The sequence below is a fragment of the Hippocampus zosterae genome, chromosome 12 (genome assembly GCF_025434085.1).
Source record: "Hippocampus zosterae strain Florida chromosome 12, ASM2543408v3, whole genome shotgun sequence".
Lineage (NCBI taxonomy): Eukaryota > Metazoa > Chordata > Actinopteri > Syngnathiformes > Syngnathidae > Hippocampus > Hippocampus zosterae.
The window spans coordinates 4,202,839-4,229,219 of NC_067462.1; the positions used below are offsets into that span (position 1 = coordinate 4,202,839).

The 26,381-nt window shown below is 45.9% G+C and overlaps 2 protein-coding genes across 2 annotated transcripts in view; one reads left to right on the forward strand and one right to left on the reverse strand.

The window, feature by feature from the left end:
• The window catches only part of cd302 (CD302 molecule), a 128,276-nt gene that overhangs the window by 58,717 nt on the left and 43,178 nt on the right, over positions 1–26,381 (reverse strand). The window lies entirely within an intron of this gene.
• Positions 1–26,381, forward strand: part of tanc1b (tetratricopeptide repeat, ankyrin repeat and coiled-coil containing 1b) — a 68,874-nt gene that overhangs the window by 9,639 nt on the left and 32,854 nt on the right. The window contains exons 3-5 of the mRNA XM_052082721.1: positions 11,991–12,182; positions 20,213–20,317; positions 26,218–26,354. Coding sequence (XP_051938681.1) covers positions 11,991–12,182; positions 20,213–20,317; positions 26,218–26,354 — 434 coding nt within the window. The remainder of the gene's footprint in view (positions 1–11,990; positions 12,183–20,212; positions 20,318–26,217; positions 26,355–26,381) is intronic.

Genomic DNA, 26,381 nt, shown 5'->3' on the forward strand with positions numbered 1-26,381 from the left:
TTGGGGGACCGTCCGTCATGCCCCGCCGACCCCGTCTCCCTTTCTCATGCTGGGACAATGAAACGGGGCGACTCCTCTTGGTTGTTTAGAACTCTCAAGACAGATGAGAGGTCACCCAAGAGAGGCTCTGCCCCTCTGGTGGCCCTGCATGAGGGCACCAATCGCGACACTCGCTTTTATTGTTCGTCTTCGGGCAGTTGTTGGGGTTTTTTTTGTTTGTTTTTACAGGCAGTCTACTTCCTGTAGAGCGGCAGTTAATCTGTACTTGAGTTATCTCAAGATTACTTTGAAATATGCCACTCAAATTAATTAGTCTAAATGCAACAACAGATCGTGACAGTAGGTCAGACTTATTTATCTTTAATTTGTCATCAGAAGCCATTTGTCTGTACAGTATGTTGTTCTAGTCTTCGGTCTAGTCGAAAGAACTTCAACCAAAGCGTATGGACTTTGAACCCTGTTTTGTGACAGAAGCGCTTCGACAACGCACGCTTGCGCCAGAGGTCTTTGAATTGAACCAATGCTTTGATCACACCCTGGTTTGTGTTCCGGGTGAGTTCAGGTTGTTTGATCAAGTGCGAACGCAGTACCCGAGGCTCCGGTGCAGACCAACTCAAGCGAAAGGAATTTGCCTTGATTGGGTCGTGATGAGAAAGCCACATGGAGGTTTGTCCTTTAGAGCTATAGTGGCGACGTATTGGAGCTGCAGGTCTTGTTTAACGAGGTGAGGCAGTTGACTTCCAGAAAACGTCTTCAGATTCAGCACGTAATGTGGTTTCAATAAACACGTTCTTACGCCAAACCTTCTTATTGCTCATGTGTTGTTTTTTTTGTGAGCAGTAAGATACGATTCAAGTATGACAAAACTGCTTTTCACCGTGAAGTTTATGAATCCATCATGTTTGGACGAGAGAAAGTAAACGAGAGGTATGGAAACACCCGCGGCATATTCAAATTCCTCAATTGGGTCATTAAAACCCGGCACGGAAGGTCGTCCTGATCAAACGTGTCCTTTCGGCTCGCAGACATTTTATTTGCCCCCGAAGATGAGAAGGAAACACTCCCCGAAGATGACGAATAACCGTGATACATCAGAATATGTGGCCCCGGACATGGCGGCAATTGACTGGAGACGACTTAAAAGCAGGCAAGGAAACTTGGTTCCCATGCCAGATCCCGCTGCAGTCATTAGCTTCGCTTTGGGATCGCCACATTGCCAATCCCACAAAAACACAGCGAGCTAATTTGGTCTCTCCTCCTAAATTCCTCCTCTCCTCCCATCTCTCCTTGGCCTTTAGATTCCCTTCGAAGTCCTTTTTTAATTTTTTTTATGGTGCGCCACGGTGGAAGTGGGATGCTGGTTGGCTCGGGGATCGGTTGCCTTTGATGCAAACATGTACATGGGAGATTTGTCTCCCAAAATATATAGTTTAGTGCTGGAAATAGTTTTTTCCGAATTGATAGTTGGAATCGTATGAAGTGACAAACTCCGACTTCTCATTTGCATTTCTACTGGAGAAAGCAGATCCTGTCCATCGGGTCTACGTCCAACGCCCGAGTCAGCCGGGGACCAAAGTGTGCCAAGTCGAACTCACATTGGTGCCGCAAGTATTGGTGACCGCAGCTGGCCCTTTAATTGCTTGAGTCGATGCAACATTTTTGGATTTATAGAAAGCAGGGTTGCACAAAAATAAAAAAGTATCAGTCCAGTGGACAAGTGCCATGTGTGGGGGAGGAAGGAGTCGACAGATGGAAAATCCCGTTAACTCATTCAGTACCAGCCAATTCTGGACCAACTCTGAAAAGACGTTTAAAAACGTCTTTGGGAGTGAATGAGTTAATTGTCGCTGCAACGATCTAGATTTGTCGTTGCATGAAAAATGGTATCCATCTTCATCATTTGGGAAGGTTAGCAGCCCGTTTGATATGGTCTCTACCCCCACCTACAGGATCGGAGTGGAACAGTACTGTTTTTTTTTTGTCTGGCACTGATGAAGGACTCGATTCCTGGTTCTTGGTGATCTGGAAATAACTTCCCCCAAAACTTGGACGGCGGCCGGTTGTTCCTCTTAAAATTTAATGTGTGACCCATGTTCTTCGGTCTGTGCTAAGGTTTTCATTCACTGACCCTGTGGTCAGCATGCGCTTGGTATTCCATGCTTTCATTGCTCCAGGCAAGTTTACTTCGCAAGTTGTCTCTGTTGCCTGGACGACAGCGCTTATCCCTTATTGTCATGTATCCTTTATGTTTTGACCGTTTATCCCCCGGCACACGTCCTGATACAGCAGTCGTCGTGACTCATCTCGTTTTGTCTGGCGGGCTGGAGACAGAAGCTATAACCGGTAGCATGCACCTGACTGTGTGAGAGATAGCGGCACAGAGGAAAGGGAAGTTTCAGCCCTTCTCCCCCGCTGTGGTTTCAGATTACCACCGGCATACTCTCAACTGCTTTGCGCGTTTGCAGTGACATAATCGCATGAGTCGACAGTCGTAAGAGACAATTAAAATGTCCTTTTTGATGACAGTTCTTTTTGGCGGCACCAGAAGTCTCTCTTCTCGGGTGGCTTTTCTGTTCTCAAACGCGGCACAAATTGCAGCCGGGGTCGCCTCGCTTTCATCATGCACGCGGTCTTGGGCGGCAGGGGGTGACTTTTCTACTTAAGCGAGAAATTTAATGAGGGCCGACTGAGGATAAGCAGAGCGAGACAAGAATGTGAAATTAGCTCGCGGACTTTTTATGTCTTGTGATGTCATTTTTAATGGGCCAGCGGCTGATTTGGGGCAACCTCATCTCGATTTCGGAAAGAAGGTGAAAGATGAAGGGAATATTTAGAATGTGCATAAATTAGGCACAAGTCCCCTCGAGTGTATATGTGTGTGTGTGTGTGGGGGGGCATTAAGCACAGCAATGTGTTGCCTCAGCTGTGACTGGTGCTTGTGGTGTCTCAACAGTTCTGTGACTTTCTCGGGTATTTTGACATGAAACAGTGACTGACTTGTTACAAAGGCTTCTGACGGTACTAGTTTGGTTACCAAGCAGGACTTGGAGTTGGAGAAGGTTTTGTTTCGGAGACATTCACACAAATCTGAATCAATTACAAATACAACTGTCCCCCGTCGGGTGGTAACGGCGTTACTTGCTCATAAATTACTGACTTGGTTTAAAACTGGTGGATCACAAATGGACCGCATGTTTTTTTTGTTTTTTTCCCTGATGATTGGCATTTTGACGCACTTGATTAGCCGTCATTGTCATTGTACTTTTGATGACTTCAGAAAGCTCAGCCGGATCCCCAAAAGAGGGCACGTAATGTCACTCGCGAATGAGTTAGCGGCAATGTTGGCATGTGAGGTAAAAAATCACCGATTTACCATCCATCCATCAGGCCTTTTGAGCAGGTTTAGACCTCCCCTGCTTTTGCTGCGCACGTCCAAACACATGCCCAAGCTCTGCGTAGGTTCCGCCAATGCTACATCTCCTGTAAAGACATTGTATGACTTAAAAAAAGAAACACAGCGCCAAACAAAGTCTGCCCACTGGTTCCAGTGTCGGACTGCCCTTTCTCCGCCAACAGCTGGGTGGTAGCCTCTCTTCAAGCCGTTTTCTACCGCAGCCATTTTGAGACACGCTCCCTCCTTGTCCTGTGGTTTCCAAAAGGAATTGCTGAAAACTCCCTCAAAGTGATCTCGGTGGCGGCTGGAAGTTTCTTTTTGGAAACTCGTGCCGCTCTCCAGGTGGAGGAAGGTCCGGATGAGGCATTATGGGGTATTAAATGTTCATGTTGTGTCATTAAACTTCACCGCGAGGCACTCAGAAGAGATGGCAAATTCTTCACAGTAATTAATGTGCAATATACACCACAACAGGCAAACAAGTGCAGGGCAGCCAACCACCACAAGTTGTCTTTCGCCACAGATGACACGTAGTTTGTCGTATTGTACTCACGGGACCCAAATCTTCTTCATCTTGGTGGCCCACATACTCGGGAAAGAATTTATAAAGGTGCAAAACAATTGTTCAATCTCGTTAGCTCATAAATAATCCAACATAGTTTTATTGACTCCAGTGTCAACTTCCCTTCTTCCGCCCCCCCGCCCGCACCCTCCAAAAAAATAAAACACATGAAGTGGCTCTTGGACTCGTGTTTGTTATTTTTGTTCCCAGTCATGTTTGTCTTGATTTTCATCTCCAGACTGTTAAGGTACACTTTAATACGGCGGAGAAAAGAATGCGAGGGATTTCACAAAGGGGACCATTGAGTGCAGAGCGAGCCGACGCGGCTAGCGAAGCGCCGCGCAGCCAGCAGGCAACGATTTAGCAGGGCGTAGCTCAAACCACATCTTTTGGTTACACACATTCATACAGAAACGCGCATAGATGAACACGCCCACAAACCTCAGGTGTGTCCACATTAGACACACCCTGTCTCTCCATTTGAAAAGGAAAATAAGGGCTCTCGGGGGAAGCCAGTGATCTTGGCCGACCAGTCTCACTGTATTCTGTTTGCTTTGACTCTCTTACAACAAACATTAGGCACCGGCTACCTAAAAACACGTGAAGTTTTGTACAGCGTGCCATTTTATTTGTTTATTTTTTCAATTTTCTTCAGCAGGTTACGCTGGAATTTTAAAGCTCAAACACAATTCCGCTCCAAGATATACCGATTAACCTCTAATTTGTTTGTATTTCAAAAACTTTTATTTATTTAGTTTTGGGCTACCAGTGGTGGATTCCTGACTCTTTGAACATCTTTTACTGCTTTGACTGCGATGTTAGGCGCGAACGTGCTTCGTTTGCGCTAGCTACGACCTGCGGCTGGCTAGCTTGCGTGGCTAAACGCTGAGAGAGGCTCTTCTAAATCACCAATCCTCACCTCCATGGCGGCGAAAAAGCCGACAGGTGTCATTATCATGAAAGGAGAGGGTGGATTAGCTCAGATTGCGACAAATTTTAGGCGATACCGCCCAGCCCGAGATCCAACTTTACTTAAGTAGCCCACAAAACTAAGGCAAAAATGCTTTTGTCGTAAATGGAAGCAACAGCATTTTGAATATGCGCATGGAAGATAGTTTCATGGCACTCCTCCCTCCTGCTCAGCGGTTTCCGGCCGGGATTCATCTTCTGGGGAGGGGAGAAAAGCCTTCATGATTTACACTGGCCTACTGTGTACCGGCTCCTCTTCCAATTGCCAAATTTGGCTCTTAAGACACTCTGTATTACCTTCCATGTGACCCCGTACCTCGTAGTGGGAACATGGCAAAGGACAAGAAGCCAAACAAATACAAGGGTCTCATTCGAAGCAAGGGGTTACGAATGTCATCCACGACACACGAACCCGCCAGTTTGAATCCCTTGGTCTCCATGCCGCCTCACCCTTAACACTTACCCGCCTGTAGTCATGACGAACGGCTTACATCAAAGAGAAGTCACAAGTTTTATCAGTTTTGCATGCCTTGTTTTTTTTTGTTTTTTTTTTAAGTCGACTTTGAAAAAGGTGATTGGGATCGTCAAGGCGGTTCATTGGCTTGAGGGGCCTGCAGGCCACAAGCGTTTCTAATTACACCGTGACCTGCTTTGGGAGACACATTCCTTCTGTCTGATCTTCCGTTTATTTCCTTCATACCATCAGGATTCCCCCCCCCCCCCCCAACCCCCACCGTCTCACTAAGAACTTGAATGTTCAAGCACTCGCTTTCTATTTGTGCATTAACAATCGCATCGTCAGTTTTGGACTGATGTGACTTAATGTTTTGCACTGGATTTGTCAAGACTGTGGAAACCTCTGTTCAGATCTGACTTTTCGGGAGGGGGCTTTCCCCTTTCTATGCTACTTTCAACATATCTCAGTAATAGAGCCTTTTTGTAAGTGTGTCAGCAGATGACTGTCTTGCTACGCATGGCTCAGGAGGATTTGAGACAGCTTGAACTCATGACCCCAGCTGCTTTTGTGCCCGGCCTCAAAGGGAGAGAAGGGTTAGCGTCAATTGCAAAGAGAAAGACTTTGGGCCAGAGTCGTCTCTCATCTTAACGTTTACACCTACTGCATTCCAATCGTTAACTTTTGCTCAATTGAACAGAAAGGTCTCGCATTAGTAAACGCTTTTATTTCAGTGTGTCGAGGGCATCGGGAGAGATTTGTATTTGCTCCGGCTGCGTTGAGGAAGCGGATCTGAAACCAACAATGCATCACGGTGCTCATGATTTGACCGTCTTAAGTGATCAGACAAGGTGCGATTGGCACTAAACGTGCTCAAATTCCCCTTGTGTTTTCTGAATGGTGAAAACACCATGCTCCTTGTTTGTTGATGGCATTTGGATCTCCCGGGCGGGGGATGGACAGCTTTATAGACGCGTCCATTCCGGGTCGCTTGTCGCCCGGCGCTTAGTGGCGTTCTCATGACCTCACCTGGCCCGAAAGAAGGAGCTCTGCCTAATGATCTGAGCTGCTGTTGCACCGCATTGCGACGGCAACATGAAGTCCAAATATGCAAATATGCCAGGAAATATACTCCTGTCTTCAGAATCGGAATGGGAAGTGCCACTGTTGATTCAAAATGGAGGCACGCGAGTTCATAGTTGTGTATTTGGACCGGAAGAAGAGAGAAAGTCTTTTGGCACCGGTGCGACCAAAACAAACAACAATAAAAAAAACTGCAATGGCGACACAACAGTGTTTTTGTTGCTTATCATGTTTCATTCGCAACTTTAACAGTTACTATACCGCTATCATCTCTCATCAGTCATCATTCAGTTGCTGATTGAACACTCTAAATTGTCCCTAAGTGTGAGTGTGAGTGTGAATGGTTGTTCGTTTCTGTGTGCCCTGCGATTGGCTGGCGACCGATTCAGGGTGTCCCCCGCCTACTGCCCGAAGACAGCTGGGATAGGCTCCAGCACCCCCCGCGACCCTAGTGAGGATCAAGCGGCTCGGAAGATGAATGAATGAATGAATGAATGAACTTTTTTTTTTTTTTGTAAAACCAAAGAAAACACCGTCCCATTTTATTCAGGTCTTCGTGTAAACACATGCCGACCCCGGGGTTTGAAGGCCATGCGTGAAAGCCTCTCGGCAGGCTCGGACTGCCTCATTGACAGATCGCAGGACGTCCTGGCAATGCCGACACCCATCGTGATGGTTTCTCTGTGTAAGTTACAATGGCATGCTCTGTTTGGAGGTGGGCCTATGCATCCTGCGTTGGTTTCCTGCGGTCGAGGTGACGTGTCATCTATCTTGGTGTTAGAATAAACCACGTGCCAGACTAAGCATGCTCCCACAGATAGATTGGACCTCACACAGAATGCTGCGGACACGACGGCAATTTCCCCAAAGAAACGGATTAATTCCATTTTGATTATTTCTGATAGGAAACGCCGCTTCAGTTTTTCTACAAATCGGAGTAGCGACGTTTATCTTTGTCCTGGAGCTTTTCTGGCAAACCTCGTACCGTAAATATAGTGAGCTCGCTTCCAGTTTACGTGACTGAAAATAGGAAGATTTGGATTCATTCTCATTTTCAGTCAATTCATTCAATTTGGAGTGTTTTGCCGTCATCCATCTTGCGTCCCTTTCAAGTACGAGTCCGTTTCTTCCCATGGCCATCGAGACTGCTGCTTTATGCGGAGATATGGGAAATGTCACAGTGAAGCCCTTCTCCCCCTTCTCCTCATCCATGCCTTCTCTCCTAGACAGCCCCCCCCCACCCCCTTCGTTCTCCCCTGGGGCCAGGAGGGAAGACATTCCTGAGCACAGTCCACTTGAGAGCAGTGGAACAGAGCCACTCCAGTCTTATTGTTTTGATCTGCGCCACTTGGCTGTCATTCGTGTCATTCCTATATCGCATTACCTTCCCATAAAATAAAAAAAAAGCAATATTACTTCTATTATTTCCGCAAATCAAAGGCACGAGTCTGAGATGAGCATTTTACGGCTTCGGCAACGGTTCACGTTTCCGACAGGGCTAAAGCTAAACACGCCCGCCTGCTGGGTTCGCCTCCATCAGGGACCACCGGCATAGATGAGTTGGAGACAGCATAGGACAGTTGGAGAGAATTTAATAGTTGTTGATGAAAGTGACATGCCGTGGTGTAAATGTGGGAAGGTGGATCTGGATTTGTGAGTAAAAAAAAAACAAAAACGTGTTTTCAAGGACCACCACTGGAAAAAGGGGCCCAAGATGAAGAGGAATTGCCTTTGAACCACTGTGGTTGTTATTTGAATTCATCGTAAAGCACGTCGTCGGGAATATTTTAATGAGACAGATTAACATCTCATTAACCCATCCTTCATCATCATTGGAGACTTGCCCCGAAGACCCTCCCCCAATCTGTTGTGCTTGTTGACCGGCCCTCTCTTCCCACTGTGGCTCGTAGTGTGTTAACCGTGACGGCTTTTGTCAGAGTGTCACCCTGGTCTCGGAAGTACACAGGGAATCCACATTGGCACTCGGCGTAGCGAGGGGGGGGGGGGGGGTAATTGCCCCTTGGTGCTTTGTTAGTCCCCTGAAAGAATTTGCATTCATTATGGCCTTTATGCATTTTCTTCATCGCCTTTACTGTATAATTAACTGCAGTCTAAACTCATCAACAGGACGGCGAGTTACCTGAAGAAAGAACAGCTACTTATTTGTTAATAGACTATATTTTCTTTGCAATGAATTTTGAAATTGATGCAAAAAAATAAAATAAAAATTGCGCAATTTGCTCATATTGTGAATGAGAAAAGTTAGTCCTTCGATGCTAGCCGAAATGAGCTCTCGTGAGACAGCACTTGTTGCTTATAGTCCCGTTGGTCCTTTTTTTTTGTCTTCGCTCAGTGTCCATTTCCCCATTTAGGAAAAAAAAAAAAGACACATTTGACCACAGTAAATGTTTCCACTGTGCGATGGTCCATCATTGCCTCCGGACACAGTTTACTTAAGGCCTGAAGCAAAGTTTTTGCTGGCATGTGTTAATGTAGCTAAATAGTGTGGTGCTTGACAGCAGTTTTCAAAGTAACCCAAAACCCTTTGTGGTTCTATCAGCTTAGGTTGACTGCTGGTTCCTAACGCAGTGTTGTGTCAAGGATCAGAGATTGCAGATGTTCAACTCGAGTCTTGTGGCCTTCATACATTTATTTGAGGAACAACATCCTTAACTTATGTAGTACGGTGACAACGTACAGGTCCTTGGCCCAATTGTGAGTCCAAAATTACAAGGCCTGTCCCGAATGCTGCTTCAGAATCAAAAGCCACATTTTTTTTCGAGTCATTAATCTTAACAATTTCACAGCGGGATAACGTTGCCTTTTCACGGCAAATTTGAACGGAAAGAAAGAACAACATTTACAGCTTGCCCTGGACCAGAAATCCAGATCGCCGACAGAACCCAACGATGCCACAACACTAACCAAATGTCCAGGCATGTTATGGAACGTCTTGAAAAGCTGAAATAGACTCCACCCTAAAGAGGTGAATTCAGAAATGTGTTTGGAGCGGACCGAAAAAAGACTGAGTACTATCCAGTACTCGCATTAAATATTTATAATAGCTTTTTGGGGAAAGGCAACTGTGAACTTGGTCAAATTATGAGTCACAGCCTTAGTTAGAGTGAGAACTTGTATTGACCTGCAATTGGGACGGATCGTCACCTTTTAATCTTTTTTATTTTTTTATGAGTGCCTTTAAAAAATATTGGACTTTTTCATCGGGCTTATGCACGTCCTAGTGGGCTTTGGCCATCTACTTTGATGAGGGGTAATGAGCATGCATGGCACTATAATCATTTTTTGCTTGGTCTCGGGGCAGCGACGTGTAATTAGAAAGGGTTGATTTCCTGCACCACAGAAGGGCCTAAAATTGAAGGCCTTGCCCCGACCAAGGTTAGGAAAGTCACCGAAATAGCTCTGGTGAGTTTCCGTCCTTGCGTCTCTCTGCGTATAGTATCGGTCAGATGGCAAGCGCTGTCACCATGACATACTGCAGCCTGTTCCCGAGCACTTGGACGATGTGCTTTTATGTGGCACCCCTTGTTTTCTGAGCCATCCACCCCAAATTACAACTCTACGTTAATCTCTTTTGCATGCGACATGGCTCAAAACGTGTTTCAACTTAGCTGAACTCACCGCGATGAGATTCGAACAAATGTAGCCGTAAAATAAGTACTTTTAAGGACCACCTGTGCACACGCTCGTTCGGCACCGTGCGCATTGTCACCCGTTTTGAAATTACGGTGAGATGACATGCGATTGTAGTTTGAGGTCAACAGTAACGTTTTTCGAGATAGGAGCTGTCGCTGTAACTTTTCCTTCCGAAAGTCCATTAGCTTAATGCTTAACGCACAATGCAAAACAAGCCATGCGCGGAGCCAAACGAAATAAAACAATAATCCTTTAAATGTGGATCATTTTTTCAGGATAAAGTCTGTATATTAATCATGGAATGTTACCGTAATTATGGTATAAAAAAAGAATTACAGTCATGTAGAATGCAATTTATTTCTTGGGAAATTGAGATGAGGGTGGAGGGGGGGGGTTCCTGAAGCTGGATTGGATTGATGGCTCTTGTGTCTGAAGGCAGTAGTTCATCCGCCTGCTGTGCAGTATGAGAATATGGACGCATTGGGAGTTCGTAGGTCAGGGTGACAGCAGGTCCTGGCCTTGGCTAAAACACCTTTGGGACATTCACAGGTTTTTTTTTTCTGGATGTCAGAGGCCACGCAGAGGTGTCACCGCAACCTTTCCGCTTCCTGTGTCTGGCATTCATCTTTGTTTAGGAGCCCTTTAAAAAACACTGGACAGCTTTGTGTCTCCTGTGTTGTGGCCGTGGCCTGCAGAAAATGGGTCTCTCTGTTTCTCATTAGCCTGGCAGCCCAGCAACACTCCTCGTTCCCCCGGAGGGTAAGAAGCGGGACGCTAAAAGATGTTTGCGAGTTTGCAAGTTGAGACTGCGGTGATCTGTGACGGAGGCATCGCCGCACGTCTACTAAAGTCTGCGCGAGCTACTCTGTGCTGCAAAGTCATTGTCATTACTGTGGTTTACCGCATCTGCTTTTATAAGCACACTGGGCATGCTGACATATTATTAGTCGGGGATTACACGCTAGCCTGAGGTCCGTCATTCTCCATATTAATTGTAGCCATTATGAGTCTGCTGCAACTTTGGAACCCGACAGTTGGTTCGGGCGCTTGCTGACTGGCTCCGTGATTCAAATCCGGACTATATTTTCTCAGCGCAGAATTCAGGTTTTGGATTAAAGTCATTAGCACATTTGGAGTTGTAGTAAATGATCTGACAGGGCTGTGCAAGAGAATATAGGTTAAGTTCTTGACTTGAATGAAGATGCAAAATAAGATTAAAAAGGGGCAAAGAAAGCTTCGGGACTTTTGCCAACCTGGCTGACTATTGACCCACGTCCGCCTGGGACATAGCATCGAAAAGAATGCTTCTGTCTTGATAAAGTTTTATGGCGTGTCAGAAAACTTAAGAGGGCATTGAGTTTGACCGGTATGTGGAAAAGCTGCACCGACCTTTGTCACATTTAAGGAACTGGCAAGTGATCCGCCTTCACGGTGAGATTTTACACTATTTAGGTATTGCCGTCCCACCTGCATAGTCTGTGGTTAATAGGCAAGCCTGATCAGGCTTTACTGATCTGCGCTGTACCACGTACCGTCGAAAATGAAGCGTACCACTTGGTGGAAAGGGGAAACGAGGCTTTTTACATTCCTGGAGGTCACGCTTCAGACTCAACATGAAAGCAAAAAACAAGGGGGTCTGGAATCTTACTGTTGTTGGGACCGTGTCGGTCACCAATTTTTAGTGAGGCCCACAAAATTATTTTTGAAGGATTATTCGACTTTAACCCGTAGTTCTTGTCTTACCGATTAAAGCCCTTTTTTTGGACAAAGTGGACATAAATAAGGCGAGCTTTGTGACATTATCTGACGCAAGTCCTCATTTTATTGCCTGCGAGGATACTGTAATATTGTAATAGTGTGGTTTTCCCAAACAGGAGATGTTCAGAGCCACAATGGCCAAAGAAGATTCCCACCTGAAGGAAACCTCGGCAGCGCCCACCCTAACGTTCCAGATGATCTTTTCAGACTAAGCCTCGCCAAGGGAGCGTCCATGTCTCTGCCCTCCTCGCCTCTTCTTCCACGACAATCCTACATGTTGCCTTTACGTCCCAGCAAAAGATCTCCAGGTTTGTCATTCCTGTTTTTTTGTTTTTTTTTGTCCGTGAGAAGGCGATCGTTTGTCAGTGATCTGATGTGCGTCACCTCATCCTCGTGTTTAATCAGCGCCGTATGTTTACATTGACAAAGTAGCTGGCTGGCCATAGATTGCGTGTGTGTGTGTCTCTTTTCGTTCCGCCACGGCAAAGAATCTTCTTGTCAGCGTCCGCGTGGGCCTTCAAAGCAAGGTCGTACCTTTTGTAGCTGAACTTGTTCCAACCTGAGGCTTTCTGTCTCGCAATATCTTGACAAAGAGGATAGAAATCCTTTAAGTGGTCAACGTGGGCCCCGCTTACATGTGGCGCTCATCTGTGCGCCATTCTGGCCTTTGTTTATTCCGGCGACGGCTTTGATCTACACTCCCGCGTGTCGAGTTAACTGACACATACTATTCGCTCGGGCTTTATCTTATCCGATAGCGTCCTCGTTGGCGTTTGTGCAGCTGTTCCAGTCCAGATGCGCATTTTCAGACCTTATTCGTGTTTACGCGACCATTGACTCATCATATTAAAGCCAATCACACAAAATTTAAAAAACGCCGCACTACCGAATCCGCTTAGACAACCACAGAAGAGCCCCGGCGGCTTTATGAAGGTGAATAGGACCTTGTGTGCAGGAAAGCGGGATTGCATATTAAAGGCAACTGCCCACTTGGGATTTTAACGTGGTACGTACTTAAAAAAAACCGACAGAAAGGGGATGCACAAATCGGTGATGTTCCGGAGGCCAGCCGAGGAAACGGGGGATGGTCCCAAGATGCGTTTCCACTATCTTTACAGGTACCTGTGAAAACCCACATGAGAGAATTCCCACCTCCAGTTAATAAACACATCTTGCAGGAAATGTCGCAACTCTGCGACGAAAACATTGCGTCTGCGTGCTGCGAGTGTCTTCTGGGTTCTTTTTTTGAATAGAAACCCATTCGAACAACACGCCATTAACGAATAGCATCTATTTGGCAACCCTTTAAGGGAACGATATGTGAACACGGACAGTAATGCGACACAAGTAGAACAGTCAGTCATATATTCTTTATCCTCAATGCAAAATGACCAGGTCACAGTCAAATCAGCAATGGCGGAAGGTAGCACAGTAGCTCCAGCACGTAAAATGCGCTTTAAGAACAAGCCACAGTGTGTACGAATCACGCCGCATCTCTCCTACGCTCAGCCATGGCCATGCTGCGAAATTGCACATTTCTCTTCAAAACGCTCGGTGTAATTCACAAGCATGCGTTAACGACATTTCAAAGTCTGAATCCATCAAGGGAACGTCTACATGCTGCTCACAGATGTGGATTCCCGGCGCATTCCAAGAGACAATGTCTTGCTAGCGTGATGACATGAAGAGGTACTTGCATGCCGTGGGATTGTCCTTAAAAAGACCAAAAAAAAGAGTCACTGTTCATTTGGTGGATGAATTTAAACGTCACAGTCTCGATCTCAAAAATAACCAAATAGCACCTTTTGTCGTCATGCATTTCGACTTGAATGCATCCAAAGCGTCGCCGCTCCCGCTCCTGATATCCGACAGTGAGGCGGTTTCGCCACTGAATCAATAAAGCGCTTTCTGTGGCTTTGCTTCATTTTCTCGACCCCACCGCCTAATCGATTGCAGTTTTGGAAAGTTCCTTTAATGAGAACCTCTGCGAAACGCAACCCCGGCGTTGAAATTTAAGTGGGAGTTTGATGAATGCCTGAGCCGAAAAGTCCCGGTGGCGCTGGCTGCCGCCGCTTTGATCAGCTAAGCCATGAAACACAGAAGTCTGCCATGTGTTGACCAGCACCTTGCCTCTTTGGGGATTAATAGCTTACAAGCCTTTTTTTTTCAAAGACCCGAGTCAGGACATTTTATTTGAATGAGTCAGTGGACCCACGCGCTGACGGAAAACCTGAAACCTTTTGTCGTCAAAGTGTCCTAATGTAGTTACTGACCTCCTAAAACAGCTGTGGAGTTGGTTGAAACATTTGTCAGAGTTGATCTTCCCATCAAAGTGTCCGTTGACATTCATGTGGCCACAGTGACCTCGTATGGCTGCAAGAAGTTACTGTGCAATGCATTGCTTCACAGCCCAGGGCGGAGCGGCCCACTTTTCTCTTTGATTAGATGCGCCTTTGAATTATCCAGGTTAGTTCATGCTCACGTATATGTTTCTATTTGTAATCATGTTTGAATATTCCTTGATCAGGTTTGCAAGATGAATGTGGGTTGTATGTGTGTTTTCCTGAATATGTGATGGAAGGCAGCTTTCCCAGATTGGTTTTGGTGTTTGGTGCACGATGCAAGATTCAGGAGAAATCTGTTGAAAAAAGAACTGCACAAAGAGGAAAAATTCTGCACCGAGATTTAAATGAGGAGGAGGTTTCAGTGCAGGGGCAGTTTTGCACTGTTGTGTGCGTTAGCTGGACTTGTCTGTAAAATTCTTGCTGCAGTGTATGTATTTATATAGAAAATACTTGATGTATAGTCAAATATGTTCCCTCGTGGAATACATCGTGGTATTACGTCCATAAATGATGGAATGCCATCCATCAATGTGTTGTCAAGACGATGTAGCGATCCATAAGGGAGTACGTATTATGCAGGTTATTTGTTGCAGTCTAGCCTAACCTTGTCAACGATGCTGACGCTGGCAAAAAAAAAAGTCTGTTTAAAGGCATTGATGAGTGGGAACTACATAAATGCATATTTTTTAAAAAAATCCTTGTGACCTACTCACCTCATCGCTGATGCAATCAACCAAACCTTTGAAACCTGCCATATTTCTCAAGGTTGTTTGACTGATTTATCCTTTTTTTTTTTTTCGCTCAAAGGCTTTCTTGCCTCCCGGCACATTTTTTGCGCAACTCAAAAATGAGCTCCGTTGGTTTTCGCTTTATTTTCCCCAAAGAAAGACACCACTTTAGTGCCACTCGAAGGGAGCTCCGCCGAAGTCACCTCTGGGCCGGTCACCGCGGCGCACCAGACGTCCCGTCGGGAGATAATGGATGTCTTTCGGTGCGCCGAACTGTGAAAGATCTTGTGATGCCGCGAGAGAGAGACCTGTTTTAGACAGTTTGCTTTGATGAAAACTTCAACACTGTGCTCGACTTCACTTCAATGCACACGCTACTTTCTCGATACATTCTGCCCGAGAAATTAAAGAAACTGTCCGGCCTCGTAATGTGTGTCCAATATCGATTGGATCATGTTTAAGTGGCGTACAAACACATACTGATAATCCTTCTAGACCAGGCGTGTCCAAAGTCCGGCCCGCGGGCCAAAACCGGCCCGCGGTCGACTTTCATCCGGCCCTAGGCCCCCGTCATAAAATCAGTGCCGTCTGGCCCGCAGGTTGGGCGCAATGGAACACGTGTTGCATTGACTGAGGTCTCGTAGACTGGTGAGTGATGTTTCATAGAGTACTGCTTCCCTCTAGTGGCTAAATGAGTAATAGCATTCACTAAATGAGTAATAGCATTTAGACACTAGAGGGCATCACTCACGAGTTAACAAGACATCACTCCGTGTTTATATTGACTGATATGTCATATTTCAAATTCCTGTTTCAAATGAACCAAAAGAAATTCTTAAGATTGTTGAAATTAAAATAAAAATGGAAATGTGAAACAGACTGGCTTACTAAAATGTGTTGAACAATATTGTTGTTCAATGTAAAGAATGTCAGCCAAGGTCGGCCCCCCGACATTTTACCACATAAAATCTGGCCCCCTTGGCAAAAAGTTTGGACACCCCTGTTCTAGACGTTCGCATTGTCCCCAACCTTGTAATCAAAGTCGGCTAATGCTGCCCGGATGTCTCTGAAAATGCATCCTGAGTCATTGTGCTGTGATGTGGGGTGGGTTAAGATTTCTTTGTTGTCTTTCCCCTCGACAAATCTGCTCAGGAAACAGTTCGGGCTGACGATCAAGAATGTGCAGCATACACGCAACCCGATTGGCTGTTTATGTTAACAAATCCATGAACCACAAAGGCGGAATCTGCAACTCGATTGGTTCCGTTTGTTGGCAGCGTTTCACCTTTAATCCAAAAAGCTTCTTCCGTTCTAAATTGTTGTTGTTGACCAGACAAGCTCACAGTTAGCCTAGCTTTTATTCTTTCTTCTGTACGCCAGCTCTGTTCTTCATCTTTTCTGACTGTCTGGATGCCCCATAGCTCCAGACCGACTCTCACAAATCGTTACGATGCCTACAGGTCCACCCGTCACGGTACACAACAAGTATTTTAGCCAGCTGCGGATTTCTACTCTTCAAAATGGATGATGCACGAAACGCAACACGCATATGATACCAGCGAGGGCATAATCATCTCAGAGCTTGCGTGCGCGAGATCGATTTTGACTGTTAAACATAGAATTTTACAAGTTTAGTCACAATCTCACAGCTGTAAAGTGTGGAAATTTCCTCAGCCTGGGGGAATAAGGGCAATATGTCCGGCCGCGAGAAGCAAATGAATCATCAATCACGTCACACACGCTCAAAAAACACACAAAGCAACCGCGTCTGTCACGCTTCCTCGACTGTTCAGCATACCCTCCCGATCACGGATGATCAATTAGCCAGGAGTCACACACACACACGCGCAAACCAGACGTTTTGGACGCAATCCCTCTGAATCGGAATCAAGCCAGCAAGTGCGCCAAGTGTGAGTGCTGACATTTTGGAACATAAAGATGGCCATTGTATCTGCTTGCTATTCCGTTTACTGTGACGATGTGATGGACTGTCTCATTGTGAAATGAAATGTAACAAGGTCAGGAGGTCCCACCCTGAAGAATGTTGGGAAAAATGGCCTCAAGCTAGAACTGACTGGATTCGGTCGGATGGGGCGGGGTAGAATCGTCAACTCGGTATGTTTAGATTATGTCAGGTTACTTCGGAAATCTTAAGCTGCGGGCATTTTTATCAAAACCGGATATGATATTTTGACCTCATACTAAAGTCTCTGAAAAACGTTCATTTCAGATCAACACTGTTCCGTGTGGAATCGTAAATCCTGCGTCTTTTTCTTTGCCGCACGGGGTTGTTTTCGTTGTCGACAAGCTGTGCGCTCGGTTTCTCCCATTCCATTTCTCAAAAGGGATAACCCTCTGTTAACGAAATATTTCCATCGCCATATCGGAAGTACCGTATGCTAGTCACACTGAAGTTTTACCCCATGTAAGGAACGCTATGTTTCTGTTGTTTTAGAATCCTTCAACCAAATTAGACCGTCATGACTTTCGACACCACAAGATGGCGACAAAGCACTTAAAACAGATTGCCATCAAGCATGAACTCATGTCACATAAAAACTAAATTCACGAGTTAAAGCAGTCAACATAAATGAAGCAGCTTGCTAGCTACCGCTTAGGCACGACAGGCAAATTGCAATGACAAATACCGCATTGGCTGTAAGCAAGATGCATCAGACTGAGGGTTGCTAATTTCGGGACACTTTACCTCGCCAATTATAATGCATACCGTACGGAACTGAACTGAACTTTGCTACCCTCAGATGTGTCCTAAAACCACCCCCGCTGTAATAGCTAGCTAGCCACATGTTTGTTGTTGGAAGCGTGCATCCTGTGTAAACTGAACGTGAACTTCAAACATATGGTTTCGATTAGTCCCATACACCCTGCTGTGCCTTGATGAAATGCACCCAAAACACGTCAAGCCCCCCCCCCACCCCCCCCCCCCCCCCCCCCACCCATAATGTGATCTCACTCTAATTGGAACTTTGTGACTCTTGGGCAATAGAGTGTTCCCGACCATCCGTGGGTGAAGATCGGTTGAGGTTTGGAGTGGCAGTGGACTATTTCATTTTGGAATACAAACCAAGCAAGTGAAGTCAAGCCTGTTTTTTGTGTTCACCACACGATGCCCATTACGAAGGCCGCCTTTAGCTCCAAACGGCTGAACTTGGTTTCTGTCTTCTGACTGGCCTCGTGTGCGCTAACAAGCAAGATAGTAAGTAGCAGCTCTCGCTCCCAAACTTCCCTCGGGCTGTGAGAATGCTGCAACTCATCATGCGTTTCATGTGGCGCATCCATAGATGGCACTGTGAGTCTAATTTAGCCGGCTCTGTTTTTTTTTTTGCCTCTTTCATTTCAAACTCACATGGCAATCGCCTCCCCGTCTCTCGTCACGTCCACAACCCCCACCGCACCCCCCCCCCCCCTCCATAACCCCTCTGTGGGTGCTTGCAGCTCTAGTTCAAGGGTTTTTGTTTTATCTGATTCCAAGGATGCTTCTTTGGAAAAGGAGGAAGTGGTATTAGTTGCGGTATTAGGAAATGGCTCTCATCAACCATCTTGCCTTATCTCTCCGCTACGTCTGGGTTCCATATACAGTGCAGTCATTCCAGTGACAAGAACATTTTCAATCAATGACTTTTAGAGTTATTTCTTTTTCCCCGTTTAATTGTTATTCATCTCTCGGGACAAGCGAGCTGCTCAAAAGTTGCTCTTTTGATGGTGTGTAATTTAGTCCCTCCCCCCTTGCCGAGTTTCCTGCCAGTGTAAACACCTCATCGTCATTCCTCTTCACAAATATTTGCCGCCACTCGGCAAATTAGCCTAATCTTTGACGTAGCATATGGATAGAATGTCGGATTTAAAAGAGTGCAATGGAACACAAACATCCATCCGTTTTCCGTTTTGCTTATCTTCACTCGGGTGGCGGGTGAGCTGGAGTTAGCCGAGATGGGATCTCGGCTAACTTTTGAGCGAGAGGGTGGGCACACCCTGAACTGGTCGCTAAGCCTGAGTTTCACAGAAAGCTGTTTTGTTTGTGTTGAGGAATATAACTATTAAATATTAAATTTAATAATTTATGTGACGCTTAAACGATTCGTGTTTTTTGTCATTCATCCAAACTCCACGCAGCAAAGCCAGCGCCCGGATTCAAACCCTCAACCTCCGAACTGTGAGGTGAATGTGCTAAGCAGACACGAATGGTCACTTTTTTCTTTTTCTTTTTTTTTTTTTTTTTGACCAAAGGGAAAAATAACGTAACATGAATAAATATTATTTTTAATGTAATTTGAGATGATGTAAACCCCAGTCATAACGCTGTCTTGAGGTTTCATGGCCATAGCTAAACGCCACACTCTATTTCGCCACAATTGCCCGAAGACAAAATCATTAACCAATTCCATCTCAGTTAATTGATCAATTAGTCCAGAGATCCAGACTAACTATGTTTACAACGACAACAGTGGCCCCTCATTTAAAATTTATTGGCCTTATCTCAAATTTTAGTCTGGATGGAGCCCTGGATGACAATCTCAATGTGGAGCTCGCATTTGTGGCGATCCGGGATTTTCTAATTCTGTCACGTTACTCGCCGAGAGAACAGAGCAGTCGTTTGACCTTAGCTGCTCGCTAATGACACGCATCAAAGCCCAGTACGACTGTGCCAGATTTACCCGCCCCGTAACACCTGCACTTGAATCTCTTCAAATGAATCCTCACAGCAATAGGAGGGCATGCTTTTTGTAGGGTAGCTCAAAGAAAGAAAGAAAGAAAAAAGCGCGAGACTGTTTGTTGTTCCTCCCATCCCCAGCAGTGCATGTGTGTTTAATCTCTTCTCTCCCAAAAAAAAAAAAAAAGTTTGCCAAGAGCCTAATTGCTGTGGTTTCCTGTTGCCGGTTAAATTCCCAGAGCTGGCTAGCACTGTTACCGGGAGTTTCTAGCCACGCAGACAATTTCTGGATTTGTCAGACAGACCGAAGCTGCTATTGACACTGTGTACGTGTGTGTGTGTGTGTGTGTGTGTGTGTGTGTGATAGTTTTTGTTAGCACCAGAGTATGGCCAAGACAGCCCAACAGAGACACCACCACCTCTCATCCCATCTGGAACATGTTAATTCAGCAATAACCCTCTTCTCTCTCCCTCTCTCTCTCTCTGACGCCTCTCGTCTTGGCTTTTCTTTTTCCTCTCCCTACTGCCCTCTTGTTCACTCCCTCGCTCTCTCTCTCTCTCTCTCTCCCTGTCTCTTTGGTTCACGGCTGCAGGTCCAGTCAGGAAGCCCAAGTATGTGGAGAGCCCTCGCGTACCTTCCGATGCCATTGTTTCAGCGCTAAGGAAAGCGGGCGACAACAAGGAGTCAACCCGCAATGGTGAGTTTTGCTTGTCTTTCATCTATCTTTTTTTTTTTGTTTCCATTCTACTTGAGGAATTAGACAAATTCAACAGTGCACTTACTCGGGTCCTCATCGTATCATGACATATTCACCCAAGGTGAAACTATGTGGTTTTTTTTAAGCTATATTGCTTATGCTATATTGGGTCATGGGTCTCCATGAATGCAAGGTCTGTATCAGTTCCTACATAAGTGGTCCGTGTCTGAGCCCAGTCCCATCATGCAACCCCTTAAACAAACACAAGGGCGCCGTGTTTATTTGAAAGCGCCTGTTTGTATTACAGAGGAGTCAATTTTCCAGTGTGCGGCGGGGATGCATTGTCTCACTCGAGCACTGCGTTCTCTCATTAATGGCACGACTTGGGTAACTCATTTTGTTTCCACATTTTTGTGTGAGGTAAGCCTTTAGGGTTACGGCGGATGCGCCGACGGTGAGCACAGTGTGGGACCGTGATGCCGGTGCGCCTCTCGGCAACTGCAAAACAAATAGTCATCCCTCGTTTCTAGTGGTGGTGACGTCAGCTCATGAAAAAGTGAAATGAAAACTATATTTATTTTTATGATTTTTTTTTATATACATACTGTACATGTATTGACGCTTTATGCATGACACCAATACAATATATGCATGTTATTTTGTCCACTTTGGGTTGAACAGTTCTATAGTGTAGTCCTGTGTATGTGACTTTGAATGTGTGTGGCTTTAAAAGGAAGGGCCTGGCCTGGTGAGTGACGTGGGTGCCTGTGACGTGCAGTTGTATAGGTTCTGCTTTGCGATATTTTATTTCATTTTTTTCAGTGTGGAATGATCCCAAACTGAACATTTAAAGCAAAAATCCCAACACCACTTTCAACACTACAGTTTCACTCCTTTTTTCAACAAAATTGCTGCCCGTCTTTTCGTTCCTCCTCTGCGTGCGTTTGAAGCCATGCTTTGTTGTGATTTTCGCCAAATTTTCACTCACATGTCCCACTCCGAGTTGTTGCGACGATGCAGGCAGTTTTATCAGAAAGCACAAGGCAGCATAGAAAGTGGTTGCGCATGACGCGTACTCACAGAATGTAGCGACTGTTACATGGCAAAGCACAAGCGGGGGGGGCGGGGGGTGTCTTGACATTCAGCTCAGTTCGCAGCATTGTTTAGGCTCGGAGTGGCCTATCAGCAGATAGCGCAGGCTGGATTAATGTTACCTCCTGACAGCTGCGTGGTGTTTTGCTGGCACCCTTCAGGGAGATAACTTTTGCGCAGCTCCAGATTTTCATGTCATGGAAATATGGAGACGTTTAATTGGAGTTTGGTAAGTCGTTGCGCAAAGCTTTATCCCTTTTTATTATTCTCTTGGAGGTTTTTAGCTTAACTTTGTATGCTTGTGTGAAGTTTGCGCGCAGTGTATGTTTGAGATTTTCAAGCATCGATGTGGCGGGAATTCCATTGCTAATTGTTCAACCCTCGGGGCGTTGCAATTTTGAGGTTCCGCTTTACTGACTTACTGCAAGTTACAGAACTGCAGAAAGGTCAGCTCGCTACCTGCGTCCTATTAAAGGAGCCACCTGCAGTTGTTAAATAAGCGCCGTTCCCCCACACCCCCCCTCTCACAAAAGTGGTTTACTGCTGGGAAATTACAGCAGCAAGGTAACTCATGCTACTCCCTATGCAAAATGTGCAACTATATAAAAGCTAATGATGTCAACCTGCAAGAGCACAGCTGTAATATGACAATCTGCGCACAGCGATAGGAGCGCGCGATCACTTTTTTCAAATTTGTGGACAAAATTGCGCATATCGACTTGTATTTGTCGATGTTTTTGACCACATCTAGTATTTTAAGTCAACTCATAACATTTTGTCGAAATATCTATTTCCGTACCGGTCTGCAGATTGTCCTGATGTGTCGTAATATGGTCCCAGCTGCACAATTTCCCACTAAAGCCGTCAGTCAGGGTGACCTGAAATGAATGACCATGATGTCGTCTATTTTTTTTGGCTTGTCCGACTCGTGTCAAGAAGAAATTATGAAAAGATCCAACGAGGAATGCCCAACATCTTTCGGACCTCCTGTCAGGTCTAATTGTCTATCTCTCTTTATTCCCGATGACACTCACTTACAGCTTGTGTGTTGAGTTTGAATGCATTTGTTTTGTTGCGCTTCATCCCGGTCAAGTTTCCAGGGCCGAGAAAAGAAACGCGTGGAGTTATGTCTCGCCGCTGTTTCTTTGAGAAGGGGATCGGGTTTCCAGGGGATGTGTGTTGATGTGCTTTTTAATTTTAGGCATGCGCCTTCCGAGTGCATTTGCGTTCGTGCGAATGTACGTCCGCGTGTTTGGCCACACAGGTGGATTTGTAAGTGGCGGTTAAGTGAGCTCGTACGGTTTCAGCTGTGCTCCTGCAGCGCTGTGTCCATCAATCAACTCTTGAGCGTAAGGTCCCGTCAATCAAGACGCTTTTCAAAAGACCCCCCCCCCCCTCCACCCCCCAGTATAGACGAGTACTCAAATATGAGTACTTGTATACGAAGCTATGAGCTCTTCCACTGTTGATTTTATCCGCTGCAGCATCTCCGGCCGCGTCAATACAAACGGAGCATTATCATCAATTTTTTTTTTTTTTTGAAACACGTCTTTGTGTTCGATCCCATGACGCCGGTCCGCATGATGTGGAGTTCGTTATGGCAACTGTTGCTAAGCTTTTTAGTCTAACCCGCTTCTTAGAGAATAGCCAATGCTGGGAGTCAATGCGGCCATCGACAGCACATTCTCGCGGTTCCGATTTGCCCAACGAATATCATGCCGGGTTCTGGCAACGTGCACGCGCTTCTTTGACATTTCTTCACAGTGGTGGATTTTCTTTGTCTACTTGGGAATGAACCTGCGTGGCAGCTGTGGAAACCATTTCTAAAAGACGGCACAGTTGTCAAGTCATCATTCATTGTTGCTTCTTCGAACTAATTATCTGCCTTAATGCCACATCTAGCATTCTGGAATGAATTATGTGTATTTATAGCAGCGTTGATGAATGGGCTTTAATTTCATTTGGGCTTTTTTTGGGGGGGGGTAGTGATAATTCACTGTCTTGCCGTGGCCTTTTAGGTTAGTTGTTGATATTAATTCACGTCTGATAGCTTGGCTGCGTGTTTTCTCACTTGGTGAACATTCATTAATCTTTGCTGTTCATTTTCGGGGACTCTGGAATTCAGACGATTTGTTTGTTTTGGCGGGGGGCGGGGGGCGGGGGGCGATATTTGCCATTTTAAAAAAAAAATCCATATTTGATGTACACATGAGCAGATGACTAAATAAGATAAAGACAATTCAGAAACAAAATCGACCCATTTCTCGTCTCCGTTATAATCAAGGCAAACAAATTCTGTAATTTATTTATTTATTTTTAATTAATCAGACGATTATTTGCCAAATATCGGAACTGACATCAGCCTAAAAAATTCCATACTAGTTGCTCCACCGTCCTCCCTGGCTGGAGCATCAGGTCTCAACATCTACTTCTGGTGTCACTGGCCACCATTTTTTGCAGGCTAGTCTCGCCCAGTTTAGGCTCGTCAGACATTTTTTTTTTCCTAACGTGCGAGTTTTGCAATACTGGTTTCAGGGGGCTCATCACCTGGTCCTTTTAAAACTGAAACGAGGAGGCAGGATGCATGTTCTCATCGAGGCTTCATTAAAAGCGGCTCCACTCTCACGCTTGTGAAGCTCCGGCTGCTAATGAGCGCCGGCTGGATTGCGTTCTCAGCAGGGAGAAGGCCCGAGACAGCTCTTAGGAACTTGTGTATTCCCGCCTGCCTCCCTTCTTCTCCTCCATCCTTCTTCATTCTTCCGTCATTGCACTGCAAGGCGGCTATTTCACACCTGCTCGTAAACCATTGCTTGTTTTTTTTTTTTTTCTCTACCACCTTCCTTATATTTACTAGAAAACTAAAGCCATTCCTTGCACCCTTGTTTGGGTTGTCCCCCCCCCCCCCCCCCCCCCCTTAAGGAAGGCCAACATCTATACGGCTGAATTAGATGATAGATATGTCGTTCGACCAATCCAGACAATCATCTTCCAGGTCTGTATTCCGTTGAACAAGCGCCATAAATGTGAGAGATGGCCTCCATATCCACTAAATTCACGTTTGATTCAACTTTTATTGCCAAATCTCTACCTTTCATTGTGGCAAGGCAGAACAGGAGAGCTGGAAATGTGCTGAACGCGCCCAAACGTGGTCATGCGGGCACTCGCACGGAGGTCAGTTAATAACCGGGACACTCATCAAGACGAGAGGAGTTAATTAGAACCTTTCGAGGCAATCATACAAAGGGCTGATGTTTCATTAAACTTGGGGAACGGTTGAGCGTGAATCCATTTTCTGGAAGGTAGCGCCATCCCAGCCCGAGTGTGTGCGCTTCTTTATGGCTTGCGCATAAAGCTCGTGTCGTCATTCTGCTGAACGGAATCCATCAGGAGACGCGAAGACTTCCTCTCTGCTTGTTGAGAGCGCAGCATCGCTTTCATGATTGCTGCTGATGGTCACTTTTATTGCACTCGTACATTCATCGGATAGATTTGCAAGGCCTCGGCCCCTCGACGCTTTTCTTTCTCGAGCAACGGTAGCGCGAATGGTTATGCTCCAGCTGTCACTGGTGTCAAACTCAAGGCCCGGTCATATTATTCTGCAGGAACAGTACTCGTACTTAAATGCAATTGAATTTTTGCTTACTTATCTGAGCCGAGACCATTCACATGTTTCAAAATGCGCAGTTTTTGCTCTCACTTTTAGTCTTTCGAGTTTCAAGAACCATCTACTTTAACATCTGACGAGTTATTGAACATCAACAGTTTGGCAATTCAAGAAAAGCTCTTTTTCGTTTTCGTGACAGCGTCGCAAGTGTAAATCTCCGTCTGAATGGCTTTTTAATTGATGGAATTTTCTTCGACTACTATGCCACTGGACAGGCTCGCATTTAATCAGATTCACTGCCGGCGGCATCTTCAAGAGGAAGAAGGCGGCGAAAGAGGGTTGAAGAAGGGAGGAAGAAATGAAGGGGAGAAAGCAGGGAGAGATGATGATGGAGAGCGACGTAATAAGCTTGTGTACTTTGGACGTCTGCCTTCGTCTCTCCCCTCCCGTCTGTTCTTCTGTCTGATTTGTCTTTCATATTCCGTATTTGAGCGGCAGATACTGTGCCGCGGACGGACGTACATGATGACTTATTTGCATTGGCGTCCTGCCTGAATCTTACAAGCGACACTAAGGAATATATACTTACCCTCCGTAGATGACTGCATTCGTTATGAAAGTTAAAGAGAGGGTTGTTTTTTTTTTTTTCGCTTATCAGTATTAGACCGGCTCACTCTGCCTCACGGTTCTGGGGTGGGACTTGTGGAGGTCGGAGGCTGCGCTGGAGACAAACCCGATTTTGGAAATGCATTGGGTGGACCATCATGGTGGTTTTGAAACTCTTATGACAGGGTCAAATAGTAGCAAGGGGGGTTGGGGGGGGGGGGGGGGGCGAAAACACACACGCAAAATCAAATTGCTGTGTTGCAGCAAATTGACGTCACACTCATTGAGATTCAGAAGTTCAATGTGTGAGCGCCGTAAACACGCAGAAAGCCTCGGAAAGAAAACCCGCGCAGTTAACCCGTCACACGCGCAGACTTGGGTGCTCGCAACTCCCTCTCGGGGTGTGCGCAGCAGCTGGATGGTGCAGAGCATAGCATTTGGCACCGGCACTCGGGGAAGCGTGGCAGGTAGAGTGTCCCGGTGGGAGTGGTACTAACATTGACTCTCTCTCTCTCTCTGTCTCTCTCTCTCACTCGCTCTCTCTCTGTCTCTCTCTCTCTCTCACTCTCTCTCTCTCTCCCTCTCCCTCGTCCTCTAGAGCGGCAAGTGGAGAAACAGCCAAGTTCCTCCTCCTCCCCCGCCACCCAGGAACTGATGACAAGGCTGGGCTTCTTACTGGGAGAAGGCATCCCCGGTTCGGCGCGCATACCTATGGATGACAAGAATGAAAAGAAGGTATTCCGTTCGTCTCCCAACTCCTTC